Below are 12,071 nucleotides of genomic sequence, written 5' to 3' on the forward strand. Positions count from 1 at the left end.
GATCAGGCTGACCTCGAACTCGGAAATCCACCTGCCTCTGCCTCCCAAGTGCTGGGATTAAAGGCGTGTGCACCACTATTTGGCTGTTATTCATATTCTTAACCTTGTGTGCCTGTGTGTGGGTGTGTGCACGTAAGCATCCATGTGTTTGGTTCTGGTTTGGTTTGGCTTGGTTTGGTTCTGAGAAAGGATCTCACTTTGTGGCCCTAGCAGGCCTGCAACTTGCTGTATAGACCAAGGTGGCCTTGAATTCTAAGTGCTAGAATTACAGTCATACACCACCTTGCTCAGCACTTGTTTAGGGTTTGGTGTTTTTTTGTTTTTGTTTTTGTTTTTTTGGGGGGGGGGATGTGCTGGTAGTGCGGGTATGTGTCACCAGCACCTCATTATAGTGCGGGTATGTGTCACCAGCACCTCATTATAGTGCGGGTATGTGTCACCAGCACCTCATTATGTGGGACTAGGGATTGAACCCAGAGCTCTGTGTGTACTGGACGATTCAACAAGGATTCTACCATCTGAGCCACGTACTCCTCTGGCCACTTTCTTTTTTCCCTTTGGAGACAGAGTCGTCTTATGTAACCCTGGCTGGCCTTGAACTTGAGTCAAACCTCCTGCCTCACTTTGCTGAGCACTGAGACTGCAGGATGCACCACCGCCCGGCTCTTCTCATGTTTTAACATTAGGGATTTAGGAATTCAGATTTTTTTTTCTCTGTAATGAATGCCCCCCCGCCCCCTAATTTATTAAAGTGCCTTCTCCCTTCAACTAGATTATAGTGGTCTTCTCAACTCAGACTCCCAAGGACTGTCAGCAGCTCTACCAGACCTGTCCCAGGAACAAGGGTGTTTGTTTGTTTTTTCTTTTCTTTCTTTTTTTTTTTTATTTTTTTTATTTTAAGCTTTATTGGTGGCATGGGCGTGGGTAGATGGGAGGTGAGGCATAAGAGCACATGTGGGCTACAGCATGATATCCCTGTGGAGATAGAGGGCAGTGTTGTGACGTGAGCTCCAGGGATTGAACTCAGGTCATTAGACTGGTATAGTAAGTTTTTTACCTACTTGGGTCAGCTGATGGGGATGGCTACAAAGGCAGAAAAAGTCTGCTAGGCTAAATGAAAAAGTCCAATCATGGTTTTGGTTTTTTTGTTTTTAATATGGCAGTGATGTCCTGGGAGTAAGTGATTTCTTAACCAGCCCTCAAAATCATTTCTTCAGAGCATGTTCACAGAAGATGGGGGGCTTCCCCTGGTGGACCACAGGGATCTGTGATGCTAAGATGCGGCTATAGATGCGGCTGTGTACTGAAGTGTGGGACTCTGCCCTCTAGTGGTTCCGTTTCTTACTGCAACCACGGGTACTTGTTCTAAAAGAAGCCTGTGAGACCTGAGGTGGATTTGGTAGTTTGCTTTGCCCTTCTGTAAAGCTTGGAGCTTCGTGGAGTTGAAGTTGGCCTCAGTGAGCTTCTTCTCTCTCCGCAGCTGAAAGAACTGTACACCCTCCTGAACGAGAACTACGTGGAAGACGATGATAACATGTTCCGGTTCGACTATTCCCCAGAGTTTCTCTTGTGGTGAGTCGTAAGGGGTGTCTTTGTTATAACTTCATTTAACTTGGAAACAGTAGGAATTTATTTCTCATGATTCTGGAGGCTAGGAAATGGAAGGAGGGAGCCAGGGGTTTAGTGTCTGTTAGTAGCCTGGTCTCCAGTCTCGAGAGCCTCTCTAGTTTGAAGGGCAAAGCAGATCTGAAAGGAAACTCAGCTCCATCCTCCCAAAAGCTGGCCCCTGGGTGGCAAATTGCTGTGTCCCTCAGTTTGTACATCTGGAGACTTGCTTTAAGTGGTGTTTAGAACTGAAACCTTCCTTAAAATAAAGGAGACGTACATACAGAGGGAGACATGCAGAGTCGGTTCCCAGCAAAGACCATTTACTCTCTGGTGACTTTTTCAAGGGGAGAAGAACAGAAGACACCTTAAGATTTGAAAGAAAAGTCCATTACTATTCAGTTAATGAGCATGCTCAATTATAGAAAAAAGCCTATCCTAGATAAACCATCTACTATCCTGGGCTACATTTCGCATCTCAGAAGATAGAGGCTAAGTGGAGTGGGATCACCCTGGTAGATAAGGAAAGCAGAAAGGAGCGATGCTGAGAGGCAGGTGGCAGAGCTCAGGGTCTCCACAGTGTGGTTCCTAACCGAAGGACTAGCGGCCCGTTGCATGGATATCCTCCAGTTCAAGCTCTGAGATGAATGTAAAGGCTGGGCGTGGTGGCTCACACCAATAAAACCGGCACTCAGGAGGCAGAGACAGGCAAATCTCTGTGTGTTCGAGGCCAGCTGAGGCTACACAGTAAGAGCCTGTTTCAAAAACCAGAAACACAGAGCCTAGCATACAGCTGTACTTATAAGGCTGAACCAGAATGGTCACGAGTTTAAGGGCAGCCTAGGGGACATACAGAGCCTTGTGCCATGGTGTAGCTTAGTACCAAGGAACTCACATAGAATGTATGTGTGAGACTGGGTAGAGTCCCCAGCACAAGAAGATGATGCTGTGAGAAACAGTTGTCTTGTCTGTTGGTGTCTAGGAAGTCTTGTCCTAAAGAGAATATAGTTGTTAACCCGAGGTGTTAGTACCAGGTCAGAACTGAGCACAACTCTGAAGCCTACGCCGGACACTCTCCAGCCTGCTGTGAGCAGTGCCACAGCTCCTGTCCGTATCTCTGTTCCAGGGCTCTCCGGCCACCAGGCTGGCTCCCACAGTGGCACTGCGGGGTCCGAGTGGTCTCGAGTCGGAAACTGGTTGGGTTTATCAGTGCCATCCCAGCAAACATCCACATCTACGACACGTAAGCACCGGCCTTGCTGCCGCCATCTTACAGGTTTTGGAAGAGGAAGGCTACATGGTCATCTGTGAGAGGAGGATGGAGGGGCAGATGGAGTGGAGGCATCTGTGTGCTGGGAATGAAACTCGTAATGGGAACCACGTGTTTTGACATACATGGTAGCTTACGCCTTTAATCCCAGCACATGGTGGCAGAGGCAGTGGATCTCTGTGTTCAAGGCCAGCCAAGGCTACATAGTGAGACTGTCTCTAAACTGTAGCTGGTAGCTGTGCCTGTGACCTTTAGTGAGGCCATCCACTTTTGCGTTCCTGCCCCAGTCACACGGTGACACATTGAGCAGCTTCAGAAATGGACAGGAGCCAGCATGACCCAAACTCAGATGGTTTCAGTTATCTGCTGCCATCTTCTGGGTCTGCAGGCTGTAAATTCATGTGGGAACTAAAAACCTTGGAGTATCTGTCAGCAGTGGAACACACCTATAATCTAAGCTTGGGTCAAGGCTGGCCCAAGTTACTTAGCAAGGTCAAGATCGCCCTTGTCTCAGATGAGCCGTGATTTACTCTGGGGTCTCTCCATTGCCTGCCTCAGGTGGACTTCCCCGCAAACGCAGGGATCCCATAGGCTGTGCTAGTGCTGCCTCGGGTAAAGGCATTTGAAGGTGCTCCCCTTCCGTTTTAAAGTAGAGGGTGTGAGGCAAGCTTGCCAAGTAGAAACTGGTAGTGGGTGGGATCCCCAGTAGTGACTACTCATGGAGACTACAGCAAAGTGTACCCCTTTGTGTGAGGCTCCGCCTACTTAGGGAGATTCCTGTTCTTATGGGAAAAGTCGTGTCAGTCAGTAATCTGCCTCTCTTCAGAGAGAAGAAGATGGTGGAGATCAACTTCCTATGTGTCCATAAGAAGCTGCGCTCTAAGAGGGTGGCTCCAGTTTTGATCCGAGAGATAACCCGGAGGGTCCACCTGGAGGGCATTTTCCAAGCTGTTTACACTGCCGGAGTGGTATTGCCAAAGCCTGTTGGCACGTGCAGGTAAAATCCCTTCCTGCGGCTCTGGGGAACGCGGGTGCCTGGCTCTAGCTGAGGAGTAATGTCACTGAGGCACAGCACTGCCCTTCTGGGTCAGTTTTGTTGGGGTTAGGGGGCTGGGAGAAGGCCGGTGCAGAACATTTGGGAATGTAGGGAGAATATGGTTCAGAGATTGGAAAGAAAGATTAGACATTGTCAAATTGTCAGATTGGGATTGCCACCAGTCAGAGGTGGGAGAGCGTTTAAGGATTTGACTCAGCTCCATTATGAATATTTTATGGATCAAAGGGAGCTTGTCTGATCCCTGTGTAATCTAAAGATAACCTCCATCTTGGAAAGTTATTTGAAACAGTTGAATTATCTCTGCCTAGAGAGCTGCATAAATATTAACTGTGGGTGAGTACGGAGTGGGGGAGGGGGAGCACTTGCCAACCTTCTGGGCATGTTAGTCTCCCACTCACCTGATTACAGGGGATATGGTCATGTTCCCCAGACAACTGATCTAACAAAGGAATGGCTTCTAAAGTGGAAAAGTAGGGAGAAAAGATTCTCTGACCCCCTGGAGGAAGCTAAGCCTGCTCTTCCAGAAAGGGGCTCCCTCATGACACCTGCTGGTCACCTGGAGGCCCCCTGCCCCTGTCCCCTCTGAGTGGGATTGGCCAGAGTCCTCTGAGGCCAGGACATTTATGTACCTACAGGTACTGGCATCGATCCCTAAACCCTCGGAAGCTGATTGAAGTCAAGTTCTCCCACCTGAGCAGAAATATGACCATGCAGCGCACCATGAAGCTCTACCGACTGCCAGAGGCCAGTGGTGTTCCGGGGTGGCGGGCAGGAGCAGGGGTGTGGGAGGGTGTCCACTCACCAGCCCCTAGTCTCCAGGCTCTTGTGTCTTACATCTACAAAGGGTTATTTTTGTTTACTATTCTCAGTTGTCTATGCCTGGCTTAGTATCCCAGTTGTCCGATGATGGGCTCAAAGAATACTGCTTCCTGTAATTTAGCCTAAGTGAAGTGTGGATAGAAAATGGATCTCTTTACTAACTGTCATCTCTGTCTCACATATTTCAGAGACTAGTGTGGGTAAGCTCTCAAGTGTCTATTCCCTTCTGCCAGACTGACAGCTTGTGAGAGAAGCCAGATTTCTAACCCTTCCCGTATACCCAGAATTGGCACTGAGGGACTGGACAGCCTGAAGTAACCAGAGCTTCAGTTCTAGATCTCAGTCTGCCTACTTCCCCCAAGTGTCCTGTGCTCCGGCCATGCCTGCGTCCAGGATGCTGGGCTGGGAGCTCTTTAGTCCCTTCAGTACCCTCAGCACATCCACTAGATGGTGTCACTCATACCAAGTGCTTGCGCTCAGAGGGCTGCAGCTTGACTCTGTTAATCCGCATGTCCTCAGCTTGGCATGGCGAGGTACTGGGCTGGTCATTGTTCTGTCTTGAGTGCTGCAGCGTACTTCCATATTGCCAAAGCTGGGTGCCGTGGGATCCAGCACTCAGGCCTAGGAAGATCAGGACTTGGAGGGCAGTCTTGGCTATATAGCAAGTTTGAGGCCAGCCTAAGCTACACGAAATCCTGTCTGGGGAGGTGAGGGGTGTTGGGGGCAGAATAGAGGCTATGGAGCTGTCTTCTCCCGTGTGTCATCCCATCACCCCCTCCCCCTGCATTCCAGGCAGGTTTGGATGAGAACCAGTGTGGGTGTATTTTCAGGGTTAGGTCACCATGGGGACTGCCATGATGGATGCAGTTAGTAAGCAGTCCCTAGAGAAAGACCTAGGGAGTGAGAAGACTAGAGGTCTGTGCATGTGTATGTGTGAGCGCCTCCAGGGTCATTCTGTGTCTCCAGCCTTGTTTAGATGTAGGGTCGGCCTCTACTGTTTTTCTTCTGTGTACACCAAGCTCGCTGGTGTGCTGTCTCTGCCTCTCATGTCCTTGTAGGGTACTAGGATTACAGGTGCTTACACTGTTGCTGCCTTTGTCAAGGAGTGTAGGAACTTCAACTCAAGTCCTTACACTTAGTACTAAGCACTTTTACCCACTGAGCTGTCTCTCCACCTCCACACTGAAGACAGCCATTTAACATCTGTGACTCTGCTGTTTACAACTTGGACCAGCCCTTGTGTGTACTGAGCCTCTGGGGGTAGTCCATTAGCCCTAATATTTGTTCTATAGGATCATGTGGTTTCCTTCCACTGAATACTTTTGGTAGCTACAATGGCCAGTTGGCCCTAGGGTAGCAGGTTATATGGTTTGTGGAGAGTGGCCCGGGGAAGGCAGGGAGGTTTATATTATCATAAGACAGACTAGATACCGCAGCCTCTACCTTACCAAGAGATGGGGCCAGCAGATCCCCAGAGGCAGGCTGAGTCTGGATGCCCAGAGGGCTCGGGCTCATGCTGAGGGTGCCTCGGGTTTGCCAAGGGCCTGTGTGGGTGGGTCCGGGATAATAGGCTCTGAGACCATCTTTTCTGTCCTTCCAGACTCCCAAGACAGCTGGGCTACGACCAATGGAAAAGAAGGACATTCCAGTAGTGCACCAGCTGCTCAGCAGGTACCTGAAGCAGTTCCACCTCACCCCCGTCATGAACCAGGAGGAGGTGGAGCACTGGTTCTACCCCCAGGAGAACATCATTGATACCTTTGTGGTAGAGGTGAGTTGCCATCCACTCCCAGACTAACAGCTGGGTTCCCAGAGAGCTGGTGGTAGCCTGCTAGGCTTCCCGAAATCTCTGTTTGGTCCTCAACAATCATGGTCATCTCAGTACAGAATAGAGAGCACCGCCCCCTTAGTCAGGTGAGCCTCCTCCTCTCTTCTCGTTGCAATTCGGCCTGGTGTAGTCCAGACACCAAAGTCTGAGGATGAGAGCCACATTAAGTCATCCCTAGCCGTGCCAGCCGGGTAGCTCAGCCTGGCTGTTGTAGCAGAAGGCTGACTATCTATCTATCCAAACTGTTTCTGAACTGTTAAACCATAACAACTCTGAGCTACTTCTGTTTGAATATTGTAGAAAGTACTTAATAGAATTAGATCAGAATCTGATATACCCATGGCTTTACTATCTGGCCCTTAACTTGCCTTACTTAATCATCCTAAACAGTTTGTAATAGCAGTTATTAGAAGGACTGGGTCTAAGCCTTGTATTCCTAAATGTGTTGTATATGCACAATACCTATCTAAGAGTAACAACATAACTTCAAATATAAGAAAGTTAAACCAATGAATACCTTAAATATGCATCAGTCATAAATTCTGTACCAATGTAAACTTAAAACCTCAATTTGTATCAGTTATAAAGATTTCTACCAATGTAAAATTGTGGCTATATAATGCTTTGCTTAAGAATAAATTTAAGGATGGCCTAGTTGGTCATCAATGGGAGGAGAGGCCCTTGGTCCTGTGAAGGTTCTGTGCCCCAGTGTAGGGGAATGCCAGGGCCAAGAAGCAGGAGAGGGTGGGCTGGTGAGCTGGGGGAGTGGGGAGGGAACAGGGTTTTTTTGTTTTGTTTTGTTTTGTTTTGTTTTGTTTTTCAGAGGGGAACCAGGAAAGGAGATATCATTTGAAATGTAAATAAAGAAATATCTAATTTTTTTTTAAAAAAAGAAGAAATTTAATAATCCATCTTTTTCCTCCCTGTTCAAGATTGTGGCCATTTCCAATTTATCCCTTAAATGACAACCTATCTATAATTTATAAAATAACCAGATGCCCAAACCCAAGGGATCAGAATGATGACTCTCCACAACTTCTTTCTGCTGAATAGAGGCAGCAAAAAAATTTTAAAGTGGTAGGGAAAAGTAGGAAAAAATTTTTTTAGACCTACAAAAGCTAGCTTTAGTTAGCGTCTGATATCTAGTCTCTGTATGCTTTAAAGGCTCAGGGCTTGACTGAAGTTCCGACTGGATTTGTCTGTAAGGTTGGATGTGCTGAGTCCGACAGGAATCAGCAAAGATAGAGCCGGGCAGTGGTGACACATGCTTTTAATCCCAGCACTTGGGAGGCAGAGACAGATGAATTTCTGAGTTCCAGGACAGCTAGGGCTATACAGAGAAACCCTGTCTCAAAAAAAAAAAAAAAAAAAATTGATTGATTTCATGTATATGAGTACACTGTCGCTGTCTTCAGACACACCAGAAGACGGCATCTGATCCCATTACACATGGTTGTAAGCCACCATGTGTTTGCTGGGATTTGAACTCAGGACCTCTGGAAGAGCAGTCAGTGCTCTTAACCCCTGAGCCATCTCTCTGGCTTCCCCACCCCCCGAGCCCCACAACATATGATTTTTTGTTTTTTGTTTTTTGTTTTTTGTTTGTTTTTTTTCGAGACAAGGGTTTCTCTGTATAGCCCTGGCTGTCCTGGAACTCACTCTGTAGACCAGGCTAGCCTCAAACTAAGCAAACCGCCTACCTCTGCCTCCCAAGTGCTGGGATTAAAGGCATGCACCACCACCGCCCCACTTGAACCTTTTTTTTTTTAATATATTTATTTTTTACACTCCATATTCCATTCCTTGCCCTACCATCCACCCTCTGACTGCTCCACATCCCATACTTCCTCCCACTCCTCCCACCTCCCACCTCACCCCCCACAACATGTGAATCTTACACCCAGAATTTTAGTACTATTAAAATACTCATGTGGGGGGTGGAGTGAGAAAAAAATAAATAAAAAAGATATTCGTATGGATTGTGCAAGATGTACAGATCAGTTAAGGATGGATTTTGCTCCTTATGTGAACAGGTAAAAGACAACTATCCTTTTATGATTTAATTTGATCAATAGCCAGATGTAATAAATCTTCATTCATGCCATGTGAAGGAGGGCACAGTGAAAGTTAAGGATTCCACAACCAACAAGATTTATTTTCTCATTTTAGCTGAAGTTTTGGCTAGGGGATTTTTATGTCTAAGTCAGTTACAGGGCTTTCCCATGTTGAAGAGTCAGCAGATCACGTTACCTGTGCTGTTTGCTTTTCTCGAATTTTTCTGTTCTGTAGCCAACATCTTCCAGGAACTTTCCCTGTCGTATCGACCCATATCGCTCTGGAAGGAGTCCTAAGCCTTTCCTCCTTTCCTGTCCACACAAACGCAGAGCCTCTCCCAAAACAGCAGCCAGAAGTCATTAATGGTATAGGTTGAATTAATTTAATAGCTTGCCCTCTCTTCTAGAGGAATTTTAGAATAGCCACCAAACTCATAACCACATACAGTTTGGTAATTAAAACAATTCAAAGCAATTAAAACAATCTAAACAAATATCACTATCTGTTGAGACAGTGCTCCCCCACCATCTCCTGCCCTGCCCTACAAGAGATCAAGGCCTAAGTTATTTTTTCGTCTGTATACTTAAATTCTCCCTTCTGTGGCAATTACTGTCTCTGTGGTACATGTGTCCCCTTCTCTTTATACAACTTGAATCAACATAAGCTTCTATTATCTGTCTGTTACGGCTTTTCCACGTATCCCCTGCTCTTTGATCTATAATTTAAGATCAGAAGCCTCAATTATTTACTCATCTATGTAGACTTAACTCTTCCCTTCTACTTACTGTATAAGCCTATTTCCAGGGTCTAAGTCTGTCATACCAGGCTAAGCATTCCCAGAAATCCCATGTGGACCACCTTTTTTTTATTGTTGTTTTTCAAAACAGGGTTTCTCTGTGTAGCCCTGGCTGTCCTGGAACTCACTCTGTAGACTAGGCTGGCCTCGAATTTAGAAATCCACCTGCCTCTGCCTCCCAAGTGCTGGGATTAAAGGCGTGCACCACCACTACCTTCAAAGGTTGCCCTGGCAAGGCTTTTCCAATTTTTTCTTTAAATCATTTTTTTTCTCATTCTTTGTATTCTCTCTATCTATTTGCCTTTGACTCCTACATTTGAGGTCAAAGGCCTGGATTTCTTTATTTTATGTATACTTAAAAACAGTTAAAGCCGGGTGGTGGTGGCGCACGCCTTTAGTCCCAGCACTTGGGAGGCAGAGACAGGCAGATTTCTGAGTTCGAGGCCAGCCTGGTCTACAGAGAAAGTTCCAGGACAGCCAGGGCTACACAGAGAAACCCTGTCTCGAAAAAACAAAAACAAAAAAAACAGTTAAACAATTAGCATTACACTCCTTCCAATCCTTAAAAACAATTAAATCAAATTTTATTCATCTCTATTCTTTCTCTATCTGTTGTGAGGGGCATGTAGCTTCTGCCGTTTATCTCTGCCTGACTTTCAGGCAGCCTGTCTTTTTTACATAGCAGGGGCTCCCAGTGCCTCTGAGCCCAAACTCCTTGTAGTAGTTCTGAACCATGGGAAGAAATCTGGTGGCTCAGGCAGAATCTGTAGCCTGCTAAGACGCCAGTCCTCCCCAACTCCTAATCTTAACTCATGCACGTGTGCGTTCTATTCAAGAATCTCTGATTTCTAATAGTGGATACAAGCCTATAATACACTGAGCACCATCTGTAGCAGTGAATTGTTACACAGCTCTGCTCAGGGCAGGTATGTACAGCCAAGAGCTCTGGATTCACAAATTAAAGACACACACACACACACACACACACACACACACACACACACAGTGTACTAGCTCAATGCCTGAGCTTCTCCTTAACTCCATGTGGCTAACACTTTCCCTGCTGATGTTCCTGAGTTAACACCTTTTAAAATCTATATTGCCCCAGACCCAGTTGGGGGAGTTTACCAAATTCTTACGTGTCGGCCAGGCTCTAAAATCTGGCCTCTCTGCTTCCCTGTCATGGCAATTCTGCTCCTTCTCTCCTCTGTGTTTCTTTCCTGGAATCCTAAAGGGTCCCTCCTCTGTCCTTCTGCACAGCTATTGGACACTGGCTCTTTATTGATCAATCAAAAACCAGTTGGGGATGGGGATCCTCAGTGTCTGGACATGTAGATTCTGAGAGCCGAATGAAGACACAGCATTAGAACCAGTCCCCTAGAGGCTGTCCTCATGAGCCCTTAGCTGGTGTGCTTCTTCTTGCTCATACTGTTCCAGTTTCCAGCCATTCAGCTGGCTGGAGATGGTGTGAGCGTCCCATGGTCTCTGGGCTGCCTGTTCCTTTGCATGTGTGACACCACCTGTTTATTTACTCTTCCCTTCAGAATGCCAACGGTGAGGTGACTGATTTCCTGAGCTTTTATACTCTTCCCTCCACCATCATGAACCATCCAACCCACAAGAGTCTGAAAGCTGCATACTCCTTCTACAACGTCCACACCCAGACCCCTCTTCTAGACCTAATGAGTGACGCCCTCGTTCTAGCCAAAATGGTGAGGAGCAGACTGGGTAGTCTTGGGAGATTTGGGGTTGGGAGCATTGCAGTAGTAGTGAGCACAGCTCAGGGGTCAGCCATAAGGTGGGAGGCCTCAAGCTCCCCTAGTTTCCAGCTCTGAGGCAAGGCCTCAGCCATTTTCAGCCACAAACTCCAGTCTAGAAGAGGGATAGGAGTCACTGCACTCCTTGGTTGGGGCCTGACTGGCCGGCCAGCCTCAGGGTTAGGGTTCTTTTGGCTTTCCGAGCATGGGAGGGGAGCCTGGGTTCTGCCCTAGTGAATGAATGGACTGGCTGACTCCAACAGACAGGCATAGGCGGTAGGTCTGTCTGTGGTCTACTTACCGTTCTTATGATTCTGGTATCCACCTGTACCCAGGCCAACCTCTGGGTAGGCTAGTCCTTCTCCATGAGAACATCAGATCACTTTGGTGAGATTTTAGAAGTGTCCCAGTCACAGCCTCAGGCAGCCTGTCAAGCATGCGCAGTCAATGCACACTGGCAACCTGGGAGTTACATGGCCAGAGCTAGGAAGCAGTTAGGAGCTGACTTCAGGAGGAATGGCCTCCAGTTTTTAATCCACCTAGGAAAGGCCAGGCTGTGGGTGGCCTGAGCACTGTCTTACCGAGTGCATTTGGAGAGTCAGCACCAACCAGGATGCAGCTGGAAGCTGTGAAGGGAACTTGCTCTGTGGCTGTAGGCAAGCAGGGAAGGAAGGTAACCCGTCGCCATTTCCCCTGCTACCCTGCAGAAAGGGTTCGATGTATTCAATGCACTGGATCTCATGGAGAACAAAACCTTCCTGGAGAAGCTCAAGTTCGGCATAGGGGACGGCAACCTGCAGTATTACCTGTACAATTGGAAGTGCCCGAGCATGGGCGCCGAGAAGGTACGTGGGTCCCAGCCAGAGGCTGAGCTACCCGGCAAG

The 12,071-nt window shown here is 47.4% G+C and overlaps 1 protein-coding gene across 2 annotated transcripts in view; it reads left to right on the forward strand.

Moving 5' to 3' along the window:
- The window catches only part of Nmt1 (N-myristoyltransferase 1), a 38,854-nt gene that overhangs the window by 22,623 nt on the left and 4,160 nt on the right, over positions 1 to 12,071 (forward strand). The window contains exons 6-12 of one of the 2 annotated variants that reach the window (XM_031351430.1): positions 1,481 to 1,572; positions 2,732 to 2,848; positions 3,702 to 3,872; positions 4,568 to 4,676; positions 6,352 to 6,522; positions 10,975 to 11,142; positions 11,895 to 12,054. In XM_031351430.1, the coding sequence (XP_031207290.1) occupies positions 1,481 to 1,572; positions 2,732 to 2,848; positions 3,702 to 3,872; positions 4,568 to 4,676; positions 6,352 to 6,522; positions 10,975 to 11,142; positions 11,895 to 12,054 (988 nt within the window). The remainder of the gene's footprint in view (positions 1 to 1,480; positions 1,573 to 2,731; positions 2,849 to 3,701; positions 3,873 to 4,567; positions 4,677 to 6,351; positions 6,523 to 10,974; positions 11,143 to 11,894; positions 12,055 to 12,071) is intronic. The other variant, XM_031351431.1, reaches the window with a different exon arrangement.

Source organism: Mastomys coucha, unplaced genomic scaffold (assembly GCF_008632895.1).
Source record: "Mastomys coucha isolate ucsf_1 unplaced genomic scaffold, UCSF_Mcou_1 pScaffold5, whole genome shotgun sequence".
NCBI classification, from domain to species: Eukaryota; Metazoa; Chordata; class Mammalia; order Rodentia; family Muridae; genus Mastomys; species Mastomys coucha.